Source organism: Trachurus trachurus (genome assembly GCF_905171665.1).
Source record: "Trachurus trachurus genome assembly, chromosome: 17".
Classification (NCBI taxonomy): Eukaryota; Metazoa; Chordata; class Actinopteri; order Carangiformes; family Carangidae; genus Trachurus; species Trachurus trachurus.
In genome coordinates, this window is record NC_139900.1 from 25,366,831 (window position 1) to 25,390,895 (window position 24,065).

At 42.8% G+C, this 24,065-nt stretch overlaps 1 protein-coding gene across 1 annotated transcript in view; it reads left to right on the forward strand.

Moving 5' to 3' along the window:
* Positions 1–4,015: 4,015 nt before the first annotated feature.
* The window catches only part of xkr4 (XK related 4), a gene marked incomplete at both ends in the record, with an annotated part of 35,481 nt that continues 15,431 nt past the window's right edge, over positions 4,016–24,065 (forward strand). Inside the window, one exon of the mRNA XM_083991754.1 lies at positions 4,016–4,809. Within this exon, the coding sequence (XP_083847880.1) occupies positions 4,016–4,809 (794 nt within the window). The remainder of the gene's footprint in view (positions 4,810–24,065) is intronic.

Genomic DNA, 24,065 nt, shown 5'->3' on the forward strand with positions numbered 1-24,065 from the left:
GAGTAAATCAGTGACTACAGCACGGGGCAGCTACAGCCACTCAGAAGTGTAGACCGCCTGTCGGGGGAAATATAAGATAAGATAAGATTTATTTGTCACATGCATAATTATACAATGCACAGTGAAATGTGTTACAGTGCCTGCTTCCAGAAATAAGCGCTGTAGGTGCGTGTGGCCCTTTAAGATTGATTGTTCTTTCCTCTTTTGTTCAGCTCCACCTGAGACTCCACCCATGAATGCCAAATCGCCTACAGATCTCAAATATCACATGTGGGTCTCTTCTAGTGACTCATGAGTCACTGACAGGGCAGGAAACACTGACCTGCAGGGGGCCAGAATACAGTGTCCTCCCAAACCTGGTCCTGTGTGCTACCTGCTACCTGCTACCTAGGCTTGATCGAAACACTCAAAGTGTTAGAACAACGCTTGGGGTGGAATTTCTCCGTAGCTGAGAGATGTACTGAAGGGTTTACTCTGGATCTCCTAAATTACAACATAATGAAACATTTTACAGCAGTGACATTCTACTGTTTCCATGGAGACTGTTAATTTGCCACCATTAGCACTGCAGGGAAGCAGGTAACATTGAATAAGTGTGCCGCTATCCCATCCTCCTGTTGTTGCTAAGGTCTGTGGTACAAACAAGTGATTCCTGAAATTTAAGGAGAAAATCTTAAATACTTACTTTAAGGATTCTCTTGACTTGAGGTGTTTTGTGCTCTGTTTAATTTTATGGAGCAGAGCCTCCTGTATAGTGATTCTCTGAAAACTATAGAGAACCTAAGCGGAAGCAGAAGAGAACCTCGCCATGTGACCTCAATTTGGAAAAAAATCTCCGATTGAATTGTGTTGTGAGAAAAATATATGACCTTAACCTATTTAAAATATTGCGTTTCATGCCAAAAAATCAGCAGTTTGTCGTAAACATCCGGGAACATGCGCTTCAACTGGGAGCAGCAAAGTCTGGTAGCTCTGAGTTTTTGAGTTTTTACTCAACATTTGCTTTATTTTTGTTGTGTTTTTTGTTATGATGGATGCTTCTGTGGGGAGAAGAGATTCTTCAGAGATAAGCGTCTTTCATTGAAAATGGACAGATCTGGAGGACACCATCCTGTTCCAGTTGAGATGAAGAGATGCTTTTGTGGTGGTTGTCGTGCTGGGAGGTGGAGATGTCCTATCGGTCCTTTCTGAGTTGTTGCTAGGATACAGACTAAACATCCTGAGGCACTAGAGCACTGAAGAAGGAGGAAGCAATTCTGGACCGCCTGGGTCATCCACTTCATGGCACCTTGACTGACCAGGAAAGCAGCGGTGGTGGACGGCTCCTCTCTCCTTGCTGCAAGATGGAGGAATGCTGCATCCAGTGGCCCTGCTCCACCTGGCGGTTCCTGCTCCACCTGGCGGCCCTGCTCCATCCGGCGGCCCTGCTCAATCTTTCTTTCTTTTTTTGTGTCATTGTCGTGTGAGCCACTGGACTAATTTGAATTTCCCTCCTAGGGATGAATAAAGTATTCTCTATTCTATTCTATTCTAAAACGGCAACGGAAGAATTTATTTAGTGTGAAGATGGCTCTACGCACTAGCCTGATGCATCAGCCGCTTATTTCATTACATTTCATATAGCGTCTGAACACGAGCCATAGGGATTCGTTTGCTTCCGGGAGGCGGTTGCTTACATTTGCTTCAACTAATCGCTGCTGCTTGGTGGTCACGTGTGCTATACACCGGTTAAGCTCATAGGTTAATCTTGAGCGCTTGAGTTCAACATCATCGCCTTCACTTACCCGTCTGTTCGCTGATTGGTCCGTCCGCTCTGGCGGACGGAGCAAACCGAAACGCATTGCTAGTTTCCTGACTACATGGTTGAGGCAAATGAAATTTGCCGGAACCAGTAGGCTGCGCTAGCCTGGCTATCTACGCACTACACTAACAGGCAGTGGAGTCGCTGACACGGGAAAGGGCGGCATGTGGTGTGTAAGAAGCCCTGCTGTAGCTAAATATTGTAGCAAGCTATAGGTAACAAATACTCAAACAGAGACTAATTCTGGATTTTATAACAGCTCCTTTGCCCCATACAGTACACTGCTCGACTACAGGAGGAATGCTGTTTATTAACCTCAGCATACTCACACAAAATGCACATAAAAAAAAGGGTGGTCACTAACCAAACACATTCACTTAAGGTGTCAAAGTGCTTATTTTCATGACAGTAGACTACTAGTACATTGTAAAATCAGTGCGTAGACAGTATCACTAAAGATTGTGTAGCAGATAACATCTGTGGTGATTTTTAACAGAATTAACTTGACCCTATAGGCTATCCACAAACACACTGTCCCAAAGCATGCTGGGAAACCCCTCCCACCTTCCCCCAACACATTAGAAGATGAATGAATGAATTATAACATTTAAAACAAATACCATAAGGAAGCCCTGTTGTAAATATTGTGGCAAGCAGAGTTCTATGGTACCAAAAACTCAAACAGAGACAAATTCTGGATTTTATAGCAGCTCCTGCGCCCCATACACCACCTAAATAAAGGGAGGTCACTAACCAAACACATTCACTTATGGTGTCAGTGTGCTTATTTTCATAACAATTTTGTAGAAATCAATGTGTACAACAGTAACACTAAAGATTGTGTAGCAGATAACATCTTGAACCTATATCCATAAACGCACTGTCACAAAGCATGCTGGGAAACTCCTCCCACCTACCCCCCAACACCCTAGAAGATGAATGAATGAATTCAAATATTTAAAACAGATACCATAATGAAGCCCTGTGTTGTAAATATGTTTATTAGGTGACATGAAGGTTTGAGTCTTCAGTGAGACTAGGTTCTCTACACTCTGGTTAATTGGGTTTCCACCTGCCAGGTTTGTTCTAATGAGCAGCGGATTATAAAGAAAACAGTGGAGACAGTGAACCCTCTATACATTGCTGTGCTCAGACTTCAGTGCACTGTGTTTGTGTATGATGGTGTGTTTCTTCCTCCAGCTGTGGGACAGATGGAGATGATGATGATGATGATGATGTCAATGCTGTGAGCACAACTTCAAAAACACTGGGGTGAAGTTGCTGCTGCAGAGGCTGCAGGGGCTGCAGAGTGACAGCGACACCAGGATCTGTCCGTGGTGCTGAAGTCCAGTCCAGAACCGCCATGCAGCCTCAGGACTGGGTTCTGGTTCTGGTTCCGGATCTCCTGGTTCCCATGCATGCACAGCGGGCTGGGTTATAGGGTTACTCTATAATATAGACCGAGGTGGGGGTGTGTGAACAGAGGATGATGAGCAGAGGCTGGTGTTTGGTTTGTGCTGTAACTGAGCTCAGACGGTAAGACAGGGAGAGAGAGAGAGAGAGAGAGAGAGAGAGAGAGAGAGAGAGAGAGAGAGAGAGAGAGAAGGAGAGAGTCAGGCAGAGAGAGAGAGAGTCAGGGTGAGGATGATGTCATAGTTTTTAGTCTGTGCCATGGAAGAAGCAGATGGCTGCAGCCTCCCTCCACCTTCTCCTTCGCTCAGGTTCCCACCTCCATCTCCATCCCCAGCATCAGCCTCAGCCTCAGCATCAGGACCGATCCGAGGGCGAAGACTGAGCGAACCGCAGCGGCTGAATCGTCGCGGGTAGGTAGTAGCCTATAGGCCCGGGAGAGGGAGAGGGAGAGGTGGTGGTGGTGGGGGTGAAACAAAGCGAGAAAACCCCCCTCTCTCCTGTCAGTTGAATGCGATCGGATCCTCAACCGAAGGAGAAGTCCAGCGCGAAGACGTGATATGGACCGAAGCGTCGGAGCGAGCGCGGGGCTGCGTCCAGTCCTCCTTTCTGTCTTTATTCTGTATTATGAGCAGGCGGCAGCGTAGAGGAGCTAGTCCTGCCCAGAGAGAAGGAGAAGGAGGAGGAGGAGGAGGAGAGACAGGCAGAAGGGTGTCGACGGAGCGAGGCAGGAGAAGAGGAGAGCAGGAGGAGGGGAGGAAGGGAGCAGGAATAATAGAGTAATATCACCAGCTTCTTAGCTATATGATGGCGGCGAAATCGGACGGGGTCCTGAAGATGAAGAAGAGCGATGTGGCCTTCACCCCCCTGCAGAACTCGGAGCACTCCGGCTCGGTGCAGGGACTCCACCCGGGTTGCCAGCCCGACTCCGCCGGCACCGGAGACGGGGACTTCGCCAACGGGGAGTCGCGGTGCTGCGGCGGCGGCGGTGGAGGTGGAGGGGGAGGCGGCTCCAACTCCACGTTCCTCCGCCTGGGCAGGGAGCAGCAGCAGCAGCAGCAGCAGCAGTACACGGTGTGGGACTGCCTGTGGATCGTGGCCGCCGTGGCCGTGTATCTGGCCGACGTGGGCACCGACGTGTGGCTGTCGGTCGACTACTACCTCCACCGCGACTACTGGTGGTTCGGCCTGACGCTGTTCTTCGTGGTGCTCGGCTCCTTCTCGGTGCAGCTCTTCAGCTTCAGATGGTTCGTCCACGACTTCGGCACCGCGGCCGAGGACGGCTCCGCGGCCGAGTCCTCCTCGTCGGCCGCGGAGTGCGCGCACATGGACGGGAACAAGCTGCTGAGCGGCTCGGCCTCGCACGGCGACGTTACCGCGGCTCAACACCAACACCACCACCAACAACAGCAGCACCACCACCACCACCCGGCCACGCCGCAGAGGCAGGCGTCGACCGCCAGCAAGAACACCACCACCAACAGCACGGCCAGCACCGCGCTGGGCGGCAGGGGCACCAAGCGCTCGGCCTACTACTCGTTCTGCGTCTGGTTCGGCCAGTCCGTCATCCACATCCTCCAGCTGGGCCAGTTATGGAGGTAGGTAGGGTGTGCAGGCTGGGGATGGATGGGTGGAGGGTGGATGGATGGAGGCCTCGGGATGGGTAGCTACCAGTGTGTGTGTGTGTGTGTGTGTGTGTGTGTGTGTGTAACCTGTGTGTGTGTGTGTGTGTGTGTGTGTGTGTGTGTGTGTAACCTGTGTGTTTGTTTATGTGTGTGTGTGGAGTGAGTGAATGAATGAATGAGTGAGCAGAGGACTGTTGGCACCTTGGCACCACGGTGCCCCCACCCCCTCCTCTGAATGATGTCAGCTCATCAGGGCTCCAGACTTAGGCTACACCTAATGTCAATATCAATATCCTTTATTTAACCAGGTAAAAAAACTCATTGAGATTTAAAACCTCTTTTTCAAGAGTGACCGGCCAAGACGGCAGCACAAAAGCAAAATAGTTACACAACACAAATAAAATACAATCACACATTTCAGGAAAACATGGTTAGACAATGCAATCACACAATCCGATTGAGCTCAATTCTCTGTCTCTTACAATTGACTTGAATTCCCCCAGAGTTACTACAAGATGTGTCAATTTCAAGTCCTTCTGCACATTGTTCCAGGTCGACAGGGCAGAAATTTTCTTTGCCCATTTCCATTCTCACTTTCGGGACCTGCATCTGTATAATGTCCAGAGAACGCAGGCCATATCGGGTGAGGTTTCTACACATGTGTAAACACAAATATGTAGGCAAAAGTCCAAGAATAGATTTATTAATAAAAGTCAGCCAGTGAGAGAGTCTACAGACATTCAAAGATGGACAATGTGCGATGGCATATAAGGAACAGTGATGTACACAGTAGTTGCAACCAGTTACTTAACCAGTTTTAAGGTTTTAAATGCATAAAAGTACAATAGGCTAATAGTCTTTTTGACTTCATCAGGATAGGAATCTATATTTAACAAAATAAAACAAAAACCAAAAAATTCACTAAGTTCTAAAATGCTCTGGTTAAAATTATGACATTTAGCTAACGATAAGAACAATAATGAGAGTTAAAACTGAAATCATAAGTGCAAAACCAACCTTTTCATGGATTAGGAAGCCTAACAACATAACCAAGAGATGAGAAACAAATTGGATGAAAAAGTGTATTTTACAGCTGATTTAGGACTCGGGTCAGAACTGACAGCAGAAAGCTGACACAAGACAAAGGTTAATATTTTAGGTGCACAAGCAGAAAATGTAGGGGCGTGCACAATAAATCCACTTGCAAAGCAAATATTCACATTTCCCTTTCGTTCATGATCCTTTACACACATTGGCCTGACAGATTACATATTATTCTTTGACTGGCCTCTTCCATGTTTCACCAGAAAAAGGCAAATTTCCTGGTTGCACATGTGCAAGTAGATGGAAAAATATACTTGCACTGTCTCCAAAATGCCCCCCTATTTAGGGGCATGCAGCATGGTTACCAGCTGCCGTCTTTAACCCCCCCCTCCACAGGGTCGGAACATCAGGTCACTTCTCTCTCCTCTGGAGCAACACAAGCTGAGCAGGACTGATACTTCTCTCCATCTTGCATTCAAATTGCAAGGGGGGGGGGGGTCTGTCAGCAGTGAACTGATGCTGATGATATTTTCCAGTGTGTGTGTGTGTGTGCCACTGGAGAGAAGCTTCACGGTTGGCCTCACAGCTTCCGGATGGAGCTATATGAATTTGAATGAAGCTCAAACACATGACGGCAGGTTGACAACAACGAGCAGCGCCACAGTCACATATTAAATATCACTCAGCGGCCTGCAGCCAGGCTCCAGGATTGGATTGTTAACATTATTTTTTATTATGTAGCGACATCTTCCTTTAATTGGGCAACATCCACCAGTTGGGTGTTTTTTTTAATCTGTGATGTGCATCTGGTTTTATGAGCGGATCAGTTGTTTAGCCAATAAAACTTTTAAGTATGGAGTGATTACATCTGTGCACGGCCCCGTTTCCCCTCTGAAAGGCAGAGAAGTAGAAAATGGCCACAAGCAGCAACTCTTATTTCAGTTACTTCCAGATTAATCCCTTATAGAGAGCCTAAGCGGAAGCAGGAAGTAACGGCGCCATGGGACCTCAACTCTGAAAAACTCGCCATTCAAATGAATGAGACTGAAATTTTTATTTCGTGATCCGATTGAAATGCGCCCTGAGAAAAAAATATGTCCTTTACCTGTTTAAAACATCACGTTTCATGCCGAGAAATCAGCCGTTTATCAAAAAACGGCAACAGAAGAATGTATTTTGTGTAAAGACCGCTCCACGGCCTACAGATCTGTGTCCCACAAAAAATACGTCACTAACTGACACGGGAAAGGGCGCCATTTGGTGTGTGACGTCACCTACGCGACTTGTAGTCTTTCTGCTTACAGATGCTTCTGAATTTTATTTTACAATAGTTTTACAACAAACTGCTGATTTCTCGGGATGAAACGTGATGTTTTAAACAGGTAGAGGACATATTTTTTTCTCATGGCACAATTCAAACGGATCACGAAATAAAAATTTCAGTCTCATTCATTTGAATGGCGAGTTTTTCAGAGTTGAGGTCCCATGGTGACCGTTAGGCTACTTCCTGCTTCCGCTTAGGCACTCTATAGTTTGCACATGAATGAAAGAAAAAAGATCAAACTTTACACTTTACATGTCACATCTCAGCCTAAAAGATATTTAGTCAGATATGAACCAGCTGATTAGACGACGTGGTTCTCAAACATTTTTACATGACGCCTAAATTGACACAGATTAGACCACGGACCCCCATTGGACAAGATTTTGAAGCAAACACCAGAAATACACAAATATTTGTTCTGAGAATGAAGAATGTTACTTTTTTAGTCACTGTTCGTTCAAATTAGGGCCAATGGCGTGAATTTCTGGAAATATTGTAGAGAATTTTCTGGAAAAAAGTGCTATTGCTCAAAAAAAAAAAAAAATCTAGAAAAAGTGGTACAATAAAAAAAAAAATAAAATAAAATTAATAAAAAAAAAGTTCAAAATTTTCTAGAAAGGAGTCGACGAAATGTCTAAAAAAAAATAAATAAATGAAAGTTGGGGACCCCATTGAACCCTCTCAAGGACCATTGGGGGTCCTTGGACCACACTTTGAGAACCACTGGATTAGACGATGTGAAGATTTCTCCACATGTTTTTTTATCGAAGTGATTTTGCAGAGCCACAGTAATCAGACACTTTTAGACAATGATGGTGACTCATAGTGTGAGATGTTGACTGTTCAGCGGCTGAGCTGAAGCTCTCCATCGCATCACTGTAGATCCGATCGGATCAGATCAGCTGTCGTGGAGCTGTCGCTGATCACACCTGCACGTCGCTGGTAGGAGTCCTGACAGCCTGCACGCTGTGTCAAGAATAGATTGTGTATGCTGTGTTACACTGCACTGTAGATGGACTATGAGTATACAGGGTGGTATACGCCTACGTTTTAAAATATAGAGCTGGATGTAAACACTGATTACCAGCCTGCATGGTAAAGTGTGAACCTCTCAGGCCCTCAGCTGGCTGCACATGTATGTAGAGTCCTAGTCAGAAATGTATTTTATAGCTCATTGACTAACAACAGACTATATTTTGCGCTTCTCCACTTTCTCTGAATCTCTGAGTGTGACAGCAGAGGATGTCGCTGTGGAGTTTGCAACTATTTCTGTTTTTTCAAGACAAGACAAAATGTTCTAATTGACAGATACACTGATGCAAACAAGTGCTGGTTGCGTCAGAGAGCAGAGAGCGTATAGCGGTCCTCAGGTCCTTCAGGTGGAGTGTCTGATCGGTCAATGAAACAGCTGAGCAAAGAGCAGTTTCCACAGGTGATCGGTGGCTGGTATCAGCTGCTGTACAGTGTAAGGATGTGCAGGTAGTGAACTGTTTATGAGGATGGTCCCTGCTCTCTCTGTTGTTAATAATAATAAGGTAACACTTTATAATTACTATTAGGTAAGCATTAAATACTGAACACATACTCATTAGTTATAAACAGTTAAAAATGTTTTACTCATCACTGATAAGCACTAACTATTTATAAACTACATACTAATGAGTATTCATGCGTTATAAATGAAGAATTCAGTATTTATTAATGCTTAACTCATGCTTAATAGTGTGTATTTATTATTTCATTTCGTTTTGATTTATTCCATTCATGGTTTACATACTACACATGGTTGCATATTTACATAATGTACACATAGTCACCATAAATGAAAAGGAACAGGATGAAGAAAAACCTATAGTACCTGCCCCTTTCTATTGTTATAATTGCATTGGCTTACTATCAACACCAATATTACACTATTTCAAAAAAAATGATCCATCTATCTGTTTTCCCTTTTTTTCTCTCTTTCTCCTTCTTTTTAAAAAAAAAACATTTTCTTAAACTGAGATATACTTGTACAACTTTTCAGTTCCTTGCTTTGTGAATGCCATAGTTTTACACCTGCAACAGAAATACACATTTGTTTTAAGCGTAGCCTTGCAAATGTATGTTTAAAATCAAGCTTCATTATAAAGTGTTACTAATAATAATAATACATTTTGTTTATAAAGCGCTTTTCAAAGAACTCAAAGACGCTGTACAGGAAGCAAAATAGTAACGCAATGAAAGAAACCCAGAAAAGCATGAACCATGTTGGTGTTGCTCCTCCTGCTCCTCCTGACCACTGCTGCAGCTGCTGCAGCTCATGTTCTGCTGATGCTCCTCTGATCTGGGTCCTTCTCATTCAGGCAGCTCCCGGTCATGGTGTCATGTTGCATTGGGTAGGCTACCACCCAGAACAGACTGGAAGCTGAGCTGTTCACAGCCTCTGTTCATGTCATCGGCCTGGACAGAACAGGTGTGATCACATTGTGATGAGGTTAGACTGAGGTCCAACCTATTTGTTTTTATATATCAGATCAGATAGCTACACTTAATTTTAGAGAGCTATCCTTGATTTTTGTTGTGCTCTGTATATTGATTGATTGATTAGTTTAAAGGGATAGTTCAACATTTTGGTAAATTCACCTATTGCCATAATCCTTATAGTTTTAGCAGTAGGTTCATTACCTTTAATTATCGGTGCAAAACTTGTCCACCAGCGCGTTTTGGAGTTATTGGATTGTGTATTTGATGAGGGAAACCAAGAAATTCCATTAACCTCCATAGGTTTTTACAGAGGGGTTTGTTGATATATCATTCACAGCCTGATACAACATTTTATTCCTAAAAACATGGCGGAATTTGTTTTGTTTTTTAGGTCTGGTGACAATAAAAACTTCTGATTCTAATATGTCAACAAGATAAAACAATAATTTTGAAAGTGGCTTTATCCGTTGTTCAGATTTTGGTTCTGGAAATATGCAAATTAGTGCATATTTCATTAGGCCTAGATATTGCCTCATTTAAATATTTAAACAATTTGACAAAACTTGTAATACAAAAAATATTCATGTAATATTTTTTTACTTAATGTAGGCTAAATGATAAACTTAAAGGTTTCATGGTGATATCTGTTATTCACCTGTAGTGTTTCATCTTAAAGCAGATATCAGCTTCACGGCCGTTTCGGCTAATGCTGCGTTCAAGGCAGGCTTTTGAAACCGTAAGTTACAGCTTCAAGTCACAACTACGACTTGGTAGCGTTCCAGGTAACCCGTAGCTCGTGTTTTTACCATCCTGTTGTCTGTGAAAGTTCCCTATAACGGCCACTCGTAACTTCCGACCCGTGAACTCGTACCAGATCGAACTGGTATGACTTCACAGGAAGGAAAAACACAAAGTACGAGTTTCTTTGAACGCACCATGAGTTAGCAGCCCCCGCCCTTGTCAGGCATCAATTGGTCCTCGTGCTACGTCACCACATTCACGCGCATCCCTTGGCTGCACACACAGCCCTTCATGCCGTTCTCTCTCCTCATTGGATAACACTTGTATCCCACAAGGAAAATTTTCTCCTCGGGTTACAGCAGAGCAGAGTGACGGAGAGACTCGTGTTTAGGCTGAAATACTTCATGTAAGTGATTGCTGACGGAAAATAGGACTATTTAGGACTTATATCAACAAAAACATTCCACTGATATCTGCTTTAATGTACTAATCAACTATTGGGCCTAAAATCCTTGTCTAAACAGCAAGAACCAAGCAAAGGCAAAGCAATGTTGTCATAGTAACCATGGAGACCTCCGTCTGCTCCTGTCTACGACGGAGAGAGTTTCAGAGTTGGTAGAGACTATGTGTTTGTTGGACTAGTACTTACAGTAGAGGATTATGGGTCCGTTTGTTCAAGACACCTGCTGATACGTCACAGACATGTCTGTGTTTCCAGCCACAGCCTCACTGTGCTCTGGTGCTGTTCGTGGTGCCGAAGTCTCAGACACATTCGTACAGACACACAGGTGTAGGAGATATCAAGTTGTCAGTCTACTTTAAAGCAATACTTACCGATCTGGCATTTCACTCAGCACAGCACAAACATTTGAAAATCAACAGCTCCACCTCCCTCACAAGTCCCACCCACCCATCCTGCAGCACCTCCACGAGCCCCCTCCCTCCCTGCTGCATGCGTTGGCATGGCAACGGTAAACAGAACAGGAACGCGAGTGAAACGGGAACAACACAAACAAACACAACACCGGAGTTTTAAACCGTATAAACGGACTCAGTGATGATGACTGATGAGTTTTATAATAAACTGTTGTTAGCCTACTGCTACTGGAAGTGATTGTTACAGATTACAGTTCTCAACGAGCCGGGCTGGCGGCCGGACCAGCGCCACCTGATGCGCTGGTTCAGGGCCAAAATAAATCCAGACCGAGCCGAGTCGAGCCGCGCCGGTCCGGAGTTCAACCGGGTCCGGACCGCTGAGAACTCACAGAGCTAACAGTAGCCTAGCCGTTAGCACAGAGCTAACAGTAGCCTAGCCGTTTGCACTGGATGCTTTATAGACACATGTGACTTCCTGAATCCTGTGTTTACGTATCACTCGGGTCTGATCACTATCAACGTTACAATATCAGACATTCTCCGCGACCAGCTGCGGCTGCAGTTATTGGTCTTTTAAAAAACTATTTATTTCCAAAAACCTTCTTTCTTGTGTGTTGTGACTCTAGTCTCCTCTGCTCATGTCCTGCTACTGCTCTGTCAATAAGCGTTCTTCCTGGTCGGGAGGGGGGAGAGGAGGAGAGGGGTGCACAAAGTGATTACATATTAAGTAGGTTCGGTCGCTCGTCAAATCTTGTTAATCGGACCGAATAATATTATTGGTCAGACTTTTCTCAGAATTATATGAGAATGAAAAAATGATGAGTTTTTAACCCTGTTGGGTTTCTCTTACATTTTAATGTATCATCAGATTATTAATAGCATTTTAACTTAGACAAAGAAATGTGCAAAAGTTCCAGAAAGGTAAGTATTGCTTTAAAGCAGAACTATGCAACTTGGCCGGAAATAGCTCGCTCCTTCGTTGGTTTCTCTTTTTTTCCCTCTCCGGGGCTCCCCCACAGTTCTGGGAGGCACATGTCACTGTCGTAAAAAAAAAAAATCGCCGCCCCACCTCCTCCACCCCCTCCCTACACGTGCTTGTGTTTACTGCTGAAGGTAGAGAGCGGTGTTTGCTAAGCACGGAGCTAATGCTAACACGGAGCTAACGCTAACAGGGAGCTAATGCTAACACGGAGCTAACGCTAACAGGGAGCTAATGCTAACACGGAGCTAACGCTAATACGGCCACACACAGACAAAGACACAAAGACACAGACATACACACACACATGAATAAAGGTTCCAAAACGCGAAGGCGTGTGTGTGTGTGTCATGATGTAGGCTATTACATTATCTTATAAAAGATCCATGGTGTGTGTGTGTCTGTTAGCATTAGCTCCGTGTTAGCCACAAGCCAAACTTCATCAGTACAAACATGTTTCCATGGTTTCCTCCGACTTTCCGAACTCAAACCAATCACGATTCATGACATGCATGACGTCATCTGCGTTCTTATCTCGTACTGCCGTAAGGCAGTTTCTCGCGATAGTTCTATCCATTGATGAGATTTACACCGAGACGGAGGACTGATCTTGCAGGTGCGGTTTTCAGCCAGTGGGGGGGGTGAGCGCATTGGCCTAGACCCCATTCACCTCATAACAGGTCACTCTACCATCACAGTGACTCTGAGCCACAATAATTACAGCCCAAATCCTGCATAGTTCTGCTTTAACTGACATAATGTAATGATGAATGTGCGACCTCAGGTTCTATTGTTAAGTGTTTCCTAGTGACCTTTCATTCCCACCACTAGGCAAGGCAATTTTATTTGTACAGGTGCATCTCAATCAATTAGAATATCATCAGAAAGTCAATTTTCAGTAGCCCAAGTCAAACAGCCCCAACCAAGTATTGAGTGCATGTCAATTGACATGATGCACTACTTTTCAGAAGGCCTACATTCCCATATTAAAAATGCTTTTTTTGTAATATTCAAATTTCAAATTTCTGATACTGAATTTAAGATCTTCATTAAAGCAGAAGTAAGCGATCCGGTCATTTTGGCTAATGCTGCATTCCAGGCAGGCTTTTGAAACCGTAAATTACAGCTTCAAGTCACGACTTACGACTTTGTAGCGTTCCAGGCAACCCACTCGTGTTTTTCTGACCTGTTTTACCTGTGAAAGTCACTATAACGTCCACTCGTAACTTCCGACCCGTGAACTCGTACCAGATCGAACTGGTATGACTTCACAGGTCGGAAATACATGAGTTACGGGTTGCCTTGAACGCACCATAACGTCTTGTCAGCCGATGGAGTTAGCAGCCCCCGCCCTCGTCATGGATCTATTGGTCCTCGTCCCTACGTCACCACATTCACGCGCATCCCTTGGCTGCACACACAGCCCTTCATGCCGTTCTCTCTCCTCATTGGATAAAACTTGTAGGATACGAGAAAAGTTTTCTCCTCGGCTCAGAGCAGAGCAGAGGGACTGAGAGACCCGTGTTTCGGCCCAAACACTCTATGTAAGTGATTGCTGTCGGAAGATATAACTATTTAAGACTTATATTAACACAAAAATATTGCTTACTTCTGCTTTAAATGTGAGCCATAATCATTGCAATTAAAATCAATCAATCAAATAAAGACATGAAATGTTTCATTGCGTGTACTGGATCTATATATTGTATTAGTTTCACTTTTTGAATTGAATTTACTGACATAGATGAACTTTTCCATGATATTCAAAAAACAAGTTATTGAGATGCACCTGTGTAGCTCGTTTTTTACAAACAGTTTGTCTCAAAGGGCATTTCAATGCAAACTTTATATGCATAAATAAGCTGTACAGTTATATAAATATCTATTTTCCTTTTTATTTATTTATTTAATGTATTTATTCATTCATTCATTTCGGACATGTTAGTTAAATCAGACTTCATCACACATCATCTCAGTTTAAGTAATACAGCAACATGGCTGAAAGGGAAAGTGGGAGAAGTAAAGCTTATCTAGTCCCGACCCTGGTACCCTCAGAATACATTCTATTCATCAAAATTTTCTCTTTCGACATTCCAACATAACATGATACAACAGCAGATAGTAGTACAGAGCTGCAGTCCAGTTCAAGACAGTCAAAAAAGATCACTCATAATACGTCTTAATCAGTTTCATGTCGAGGTCTTGCTTCACATTTGTTGACCAGGTGTCTTATCTCTGTGTCCTTCACTGGTGTGAGAAACATTGAGTTTGGGTTGCTGTCTCCACCTTTATAAAGAACCATTTTCTTTAATGCAGCTAATTTATTCCCTTGTTCTGGGAAAGATGTAGGCTACCGGTGTGGGCAGAGTTGTGTTTTTAGAAGTTACGGCAAAGACAACATCTTATTTTTTCCAAAAAACAACAATATTGACCCATAATATTTGTCCACATGATAAAACTGATGCTTATTGTTACAAAAATGACAATAACTCATTTTCGCCAAAAATTGAAGTTACGGTCTTTTGCCTTTGCACGGCAGTATAGGTCCTTGGGTCGTGTGTCTCTGAGCCAGATGTGTGAGTGGTTTGTGGGTGAGAGTCACCGGTAACCCGCTGCTACATCAGCGCTGTCTCACAGAGCAGCAGTGTTTAATAGAATAGATGGAAGAAGAGAAATGGAGCAGTTACATGCTAATCATGTGTATTTTTCCTCCGGGGATCCGCGCGGCTGAAATACTTCGTGTGCTCCAGTGTGTCAAGACTGAGACAGGATTTCTCTCGCACTTGGTGCCCGAGTCTTTCTGCCTGATGCACTCAGCAAAAGTATTAGAGAGAATATTGGAAATTGGACAGAAAGATGAGAAATGTTTCTGTCAACGAGACAGAGCCGGGGTTTCTCATGTTTCCAGGAGCTGCCCCGGTGAAAATGGACCCAGACAGTAAAGATGACGGAGGCAGACGGTAGAGAGAGGCTGGTGAGGCTGCGACCGGAAGCATCATGTTTTCAGATTGTTCCACCTCGGAGCTGTGGTGACAGTGGAAATCAGGTTGAGGATACACTACAGTGTGTGAAGCACATTTTAGATTTATAGCTTCTCTGCAGCACAAGATGAACAACAAAGTTGAACAAAGTGGACAGTTTGTTACCTGGTTGGTTCAGGAAAACAACTGTGAGGTAATGTGCTCACTGAAGGTTATCTGGTCCTTGAAGATAACTGGATTTTAATCTCAAGATTGTGACTTCATTCTTATTGATATTATCACTTCTTGTTTGTCAGTGTGGCCCTAATACTCTTAAAGGGATAGTTCAACATTTTGGAAAATTGGTCCATTGCCATAATCCCTATAGTCATAGCAGTAGGTTCGTTACCTTTAAATGTCGGTGCAAGCTATTTTTAGAACGGTGGAGGAGAGCTGTGAGCTGCTCAGAGCTATGCTATGGAGGCTAATGGGATTTCTTGGGTTCCCTCATCAAACTCATCAAATACACAATCCAACAACTCCAAAACGCTCTGGTGGACAAGTTGTGACCTTCACATTCACCACACTATGAGATAATAACGGAACGTTACGAGACAGAGTTGTTTTAGAGGTAAATTCATGCAAAATCGCTGATGCGCATTCCCATCGGGGGCAGTTTTTCGGCAAGCAGTCTCTGCATTTGCCTCAAAAACAACTCTGTCTCGTAACGTTCTGTTATCTCATAGCGTGGTGAATGTGCAGGTCACAACTTGTCCACCAGAGCGTTTTGGAGTTGTTGGATTGTGTATTTGATGAGTTTGATGAGGGAAACCAAGAAATCCCATTAGCCTCCGTAGTGTAGCTCTAAGCAGCTCGCGGCTCTGCTCCGCCGTTAACCTACTGCTATGACTATAGGGATTTATGGCAATGGGCCAATTTGCCAAAATGTTCATATTGAACTATCCCTTTAACAAAGTGGACAGTTTGTGATGATGACTTCATTCTTATTGATATTATCACTGCTTGTTTGTCAGTGTGGCCTTAATACTCTTTAGTATTGTGTGCACTGTGAAGAGCTCTAAATATACTGCACATCCCACCTGCAGTGGGAGCAGAGGTATCTGAGTGTGCTGCTGCTTACTTTAATTTGCGTTAAGTCACATCTTAATTACTGTTTTCATTGAGTCAGCTTTTAGTTATGAGATAACACTAGACTTCAGATCAGCAGGTACCAATGACGTCCACAGTGACGTCTCAGAGGCTTTAACTGAACCTACAGTGAATATGATAACACAGACTTAGATTCCCTGACACACATTTCTGTGTGATGTTCCAGTCAAAGGAAATTACTGAACATCGTCATGTTTCTAAAAATGCCACCGAATGACAACAGAAAACAGTTTCAGACCCAGAAGAATGCGTAATCAGTGGCCTCCGAGTATTTTATGTGCAAAGCAGATGTTATCTCTCATTTTATTTGCATGCTTTGTCACCCACATGAAAAAAAAACAGAAACAATCCAAAGCCCCGAGAGACAATTTACATTTTTATAGTAAACTGAGTTATGAACTAAACACTCATAGTGATTTAACTTCATGAATAATAAACCAATTAGAATTGCTACTGATGTATTATAGATAGTTTCAAAAGATGGCCCAGCACATTATTAAATGATATGCTAATCAATACTTTACATTACTGTATTATATTGAATATGAATCACACTTACTTGGCGTGCAGCATCTTAAAGAGCTATTAATGGACATGAGCAGCTTTATTCTGGATCCAGTCAGTCACTGGTGGATTCTTCTCACTATGACGTGAATCAGTCGTCACAGTGGGCCTGCTCTGTTTACAGTCTGTGATATAATATAATATCATATCATATAATGTAATATAAATGTAATTTTGTAGGCGGCAGCATCTCTGTAGCACAATAAAGCTTATGGTGCTCACGATGCACAATGTTGTGGCACAAGTTACCTTTATTCAAAAATCTGCAGCTCCTGCAATTTAGATTTTGGACTTTATATTCCTACATATCATATCATATCATATCATATGTCTGCTTGTTGTCCCTGTCCTCACTGATGTCCAGTCAGAAGCAGGTGGAGACCAAACACTGAGCGTGTAAATAGACAATTGCTGTTGTGTTTCAGTCTGTATTGGAGTTCCATGCACCACCCAAATAATCAATAACAGCATTTTAACAAGTATGTTGAAAACTCACTGTAACATTATTGAAAGGGTTGTGTAACTGCACTGTTAACCCTTGGATGCATGAGCTACCAATACCTACACTCTTCCATGAGTGGGGTCAAAAATGACCCCAATTAGAATCAATGCGTTTTTGCAATGAATGTCTTTAATTTTGGTTAAAGATGATGGTTTTCATTATATTTTGGTCAACAAAAGAGTGATTTCATTTTTGACATGTTCATGTATCACTTTTTATTCACATTTGATCACAAAACAATCAATCAGGTATCAAAAATGTCAAAATCCATTGTTTGTGTGTCCGTCTGTCTGTTTGACTATGGAGGATAAACAGAGAACATTCAGTAGGTCCGGGGACCATAACACTGTCCACGCATATACAAACACACAAACATCTTCTCTCTTCTCACTGTGTGCAACAGGATCATTTGTTGGGCAAGGTCCTCAGGAATCCTAGCTGGCCAGCCATGATACTTTAGATGAGAAAACATAAAAAGAACAATGTTTGAATGGCACACAAAACTACTGTATAAACCAATAATATGTAGCTATGTAAGTAAATGTCTGTGCATTTATATAAATACAGTATGTAAAATATAATATGTAATATGTATGTAAATACACAGACATGCATGCGCACACGCACGTGCACACACTATACACATACATCACATCAATAGTCAATAATTGTAGGCCCCTATAACGGGTTAGCTTTTATTACAGGGAAGTTATAGATATATTATGAGTCTCACTCTCTACACAACAAATGCAGTAATGTTAGCTACCTTACTATACTAGCTAACATCAAAGTACTAACATTACTTTGCGGTTAAGCTAAATAATGCCTACTTTGTAACAACAACTACTTTGTAACAACAAAGTAGGCTAATTTGATGACAATAATACTAACGTTATACTCTATCACAGAAAAGTCACGGATGTAGAAAATAAGTTCATGAATGAAGATAATACTTACATGTATGTTGCTGTGTAAAAATGACCTCCTGGGTGGTGAGACTGCTGACATTAGATGTGTAAGTGGGACAGTAACAGTATACTGACAGTCAGTGTTGATAAGAATCAAAGGTTCCTTGGAAATTCCATAGGAAATGCTTGGGGTCATTTTTGACCCCGCTTATGGAAGAGTGGGGTAGTGATACAAAAACTGCAATTTCTTAAAATTAATGAAATATTTTTTTTAAATACAAATGGCCTCATGTCACAAACATGTTTTATGAGGAATACCTGGAATATGAAATTATAATTACTTTTAATTTCAAAGATATTGAAGAATAACAAGCCATGGGGTCATTTTTGACCCCACTTATGCATCTAAGGGAAAACAAGCTATAGGGCTGACTGCTGGTTGGAAATTCACAGGTTTTGTACATCCAAGCATTCATCCTGACCCTGTGAGACAATAATTACATGTTACAGCAAAAACACAACTTAGTAGCCTAGTAATTATGTCCAATCCATGTTGTTCCACTAATAATCCACTCTCCTTCCAAAGGTGAAAGCTAGAACCATATAACACTTTTTTTTTTTTTTATTATGTTAGAATCCAAAGTCAATAATGATGCTGAAACACACTCACAACATTATTAGGATGAGGAACAATGCACACCGTAATTGGAGGTGCTGGCGATAGATAAAGTTGAGAAAAGAAGAACGCCACACACTCAGCTCCAGTTGCAAGAGATTTATTGACAACGTATTGACAACCGACTTGACAAAGGCCTTGTCTGGCCCAACGTTGTCAATAAATCTCTTGCAACTGGAGCTGAGTGTGCGGCGTGCCGTGTTCCTCTTTTCTCACACACTCACAACATAACAGTACCAATAACATTGTTGCAGCAAAGTGAAGAAATTGCTTCTATGGAAAACATTTGAACACCTGAACAGTGCCATCCAATCCTTCAGTCTCATCTGTACCAGACCAGTTCAAAGTGACATGATCATCACCACCAGGAACAATGTGAAAAAGGCCTAGCAGCAGATCACACCCTGAAAACTCCTCTCACTCGCTGAAGGATGGCTGACGTGGGTTCACAGAGGTGCACAGCAGTGACGACAGGGCTGTGAGACTGTCAGGTCCAGGACCTGTCTGAGACTGAGCTCTGTCCAGTTGTATCTGAGGAACTAGTTTTAATGCTCCTCACTAACCACTCAGTGTTACACTGCAAAAACTCAAAATCTTACCAAGAATATTTGTCTTATTTCTAGTCAAAACAAATCTTATTATACTTAAAATAAGACTCATCACATTAAAAAGTAGCTTGTTTGTAGCTTTGTTGACTCTTTCAAGCAAGTTTTTCTTTCTTATTACAAGCACAAAAAACTTGCTTTCACAAGCAGATTTTTCTACTTATTTCAAGTGAAAATTAGTTTGAAACAAGTGAAAATGATCTAAAAACAAATAAATTTTTAGGTGATGAGTCTTATTTTAAGTGGAAAGAGATACGTTTTGACTAGAATTGAGACATTTTGACAAGAAATAAGACAAATATTCTTGGAAAGATTTTGAGTTTTTGCAGTGTACTTCTGACACATTCACCACTAAGAGGCAATACACTTAATCTGTGTGTGTGTGTGTGTGTGTGTGTGTGTGTGTGTGTGTGTGTGTGTGTGTGTGTGTGTGTGTGTGTGTGTGTGTGTGTGTCGACAAGTCAGGGTTTTAAATGAGTCTTATGAAAATTAGCCAATTAAAATGTGACTTTACCTTCACTAGCCTACTGTGCAAGAATTAGGATTTGGTCCATCAACATTTAAACAGTAGGTGGCGCTAATTCTGCAGTCAGGTGCTACCGTGCTACTATTCACAGTAGCACCAACAGAGATGTTGGGATGTTCTCTTTACTTGTGTTGTATTATTAACTGCAGGCAGGGCCGGCCCGTGGCATAGGCCGTATAGGCAAATGCTAAGGGCGCCGTCCATCCAGGGGGCGCCAGCGCCACAAATGGGAAAGAAAAAAAAGTGGAACTTTCACTATTTTTATAACTAGTTGGTACTATTATTTCTTAATACAAAAAATAATCCCACGTTAATTTAAATGCAAAACAATACCTATTAAAAAGTAATAATATAATATGTTACAACATTACTTGCTAAGTCGCCCCCCCCTCTCTCCCCCACATGCCCATTGGTACTGCCCTCCGCTCTCCCCGCAGTCACACACACAGCAGAGGTACCTCTGCAGTAGGAATGCTTTCAAGCCGTTTTCTTGTTAGAAACGCCACATTTTTAATTAGATGTGTGGATACTTGGTTCATTAATCCTCAAAGTCGGCGCAAATGCCAGCTCGTTTGCGCGACCGTCTCGATATGTTTTTGTTTATATTTCGGTCATTTTACGCCGCCCTTGACGACCTGTCAATCAAAAGAACAGCTGTGAAGCGCTTCGAACCCGCAGAATCGATAGGAGAGAGAGAGAAGCAGTGAGGAGGATGAAGGTGCTTCAGAGGCTGAAAGTTCTGACTCATTTGATGAGGAAGATATTGAAAAAAGAAGAGAGTTGAGACTTCAGATTTTTTTTTTTTTACCTCTCAAACAGCACCACAGTGACAACACATATAGGGTACATTATATAGGTTAAATATTGTACATTTTGTGTTTTTTGTCTGTTTAGTTGATATTTTGTTTGGAGAAAAAAAAGGGAATTTCTCATTTAGGGCTACACACACCTCATAAAGTTTGAAATGTAATGTTAAGTCAATATTTAGCTTCTTTATTTTACATTTGAGACATTTGGTGAAAATAGAATGACAGATAACATTTATGCTCAAAAAGCAATTTCACAAAATTTCATCTATCATCTATTAGCCTTTATACAGTATATTCCACTGCTTTTGTGAAGCTAAGACTTTCGTATACCCATTTCAAGCACCACAACAGTTTCTTCTGGGAGTAATCTCGCCTAGGGCACCAAAATGGCTAGAGCCGGGCCTGACTGCAGGTGAAGTTTCTGTGTGTATATTCACCTAATTTATAATCATTAGATAGCCAGGTTAACCAGATAGCATTGCACTTGCTTTAGGCCAACAGAGCGGGGCAGCTAGAAAGCTAAAACCACCAAAATAAAGTCATCCATCAAATCAGATTTTTTTTTTAATTGTCTCTGGGCAGAGAAAATGTTAGCTGGCTCAGCCTTTGGGCAGGAGTTTAACAGTAAACAAGCAACAAACATCCCTAAACCCCCAGAGAGAAGTTGAAAAAATTGCTTGGAAGAAGCAAAGAAGAAGTAGTTGCACAACCGTCTGACTGTCAAACTTCACACGGCAATATTCACTTCTTCTTATTAAAAAATTTGGACCCTACAGAATAAATATATAGCCTATATAGGAACAGATACACATTTGTCCTTGACTATAAACAGCGTTTTTCAACCAGCGGTACTCAGACCCCTAGTGGTACTTGGTGTAATTGCAAGGGGTAACTAAAAATGATAAAATATCATTTTATTGAGTGACCTTTGCAGACATTTATCAATTTACTAAAGCAGTGACCGAAGCCATCATTATTTCAGAAGCTAAGCTCGTTGGTATTTCCCCAGTCCCATATGTTTTGATGGGAAATTAGAGCTGCAACAATTAATTGATTAATCGAACAATAATCAATTATTAAATTAATCATAATCTATTTTGATAATCGAAGAATTGTTTTGAGTGGGGTTTTTTTTAAAGAAAAAAAGTCAAAATTCTCTGATTTCAGCTTCTTTTTTGTTTTTATGAACACAAATGACTTATTGATGGAAAAATCACAACATCTAATGCATCACCTCGCAGCTTCCATTGCAATTACAACTAAATGCATCACATCAATGCATCATAGTGGTAAGTGATGGAAAGCTCAATGACAGAGAGCTGCACGCTGGATGTCAAATAACGTTACCGCCTCCTGATTGGTCCGAAACGTGCCGGATGTTTTTTTTTTCTGCGTCTCCTGCAGTGGAGGCTTTACTGACATTTAAGTCAAATGATTTCTGTATGTCATCATTTATTCACTGAATCTGCCTCCACTGCACTTCATCATATTTTATACATCAACTTTTCCTCCTCTTCCAAACCATTTTTTCTTATGTGCAAATTGAAAATGTGCATCACAACCAGCTGCATGGAAACAGTTGCTTTTCTTTTCTTTTTTTTTTAAAGCAATTTTATCATCATACACCACAGTGTACAGTAGTTTGGTGTCTCTAGGGTCAGGTAGTGAGTGTCCCCTTTGTCATCCTCTTCCTCCATGACCTTTGACCTCTTGCTGTGGAGGCTGAGTGTTTTGGGTCTGGTGTTCACAGTTGGCTGATGTTGTCCCGGTGATGTCACGGCAGTCGTGGTGATGATGGTACAGGGGCGATGCTGGTCGGTGCTGACTCCTGGTGACTAAAAGGCTCTGGCTAATGATCTGGAAGAGTCCCACTGGGATGCTGTGACATTTTCAGAAATCCTGGACATGGCGTCCTATCAGTGGGAAGACTCCGCTGATCAGAATCAAAGACTGATACAGAAACAGACTGACTGTCAGCCGGCTCACTGAGTTCACACTCACTGTTACTGCTACTGGTTAAATAAACAGCTATACAGACCAGTACCAGTTTTAATTAATACATACTTCTCCTCTCCTCTCCTCACCTCCCCTCTTGTCTTGTCTTGTCTCCTCTCCTCTCCTCACCCCCCCTCTTGTCTCCTCTCCCTTCCTCCCATTTTGTCTTCTCTCCTCTCCGCCCCTCTTCTCTGCTCCCTTCTCCTCTCCTCTCCTCTCCCCTCCTCTCCTCTCCTCTCCTCTCCTCTCCTCTCCTCTCCTCTCCTCTCCTCTCCTCTCCTCTCCTCTCCTCTCCTCTCCTCTCCTCTCCCTTCCTCCCATTTTGTCTTCTCTCCTCTCCGCCCCTCTTCTCTGCTCCCTTCTCCTCTCCTCTCCTCTCCCCTCCTCTCCTCTCCTCTCCTCTCCTCTCCTCCCCTCTTGTCTCCTCTCCCTTCCTCCCATTTTGTCTTCTCTCCTCTCCGCCCCTCTTCTCTGCTCCCTTCTCCTCTCCTCTCCTCTCCTCTCCTCTCCTCTCCTCTCCTCTCCTCTCCTCTCCTCTCCTCTCCTCTCCTCTCCTCTCCTCACCTCCCCTCTTGTCTTGTCTCCTCTTCCCTCCTCCTCTCTTGTCTTCTTGTCTTGTCTCCTCTCCCTTCCTCTCCTCTCCTCTCCTCTTCCTCTCCTCTCAGGTTGTTTTTAGAAAGCACTCTCATGACTCTCTGCTGTTACACAACATGCCAGCTTCAAGTGCTGCAGCAATCGCGCACACGTTTGACCTGCACCACTTGATTTTTACTTCCTCTATCGGTTCAGACGCACTCGCGCACACATAAGACGCACTGGAACACTAATGCATATTCAAAGCAATGTTTCCCCCCTAAGACTGGCCTGGGGAAGTGGGGGGAGGAGAGAGAGGAGAGGGGTTTGTCTGTGAGGAGCGGTGCTGTGTGTGCTCAAGTCCCCGAGCACACTGTGAATGGTTAAGTTGTGGCTTGTTAGGTTATGTGGGTTATGTAACCACTGTCCCACATGAGTGGGGCTCCAACTGATCACATGTTACATTGACCAGGAACAGTTTGGTCATGTTGATGATATTCTGAGCTCTAAC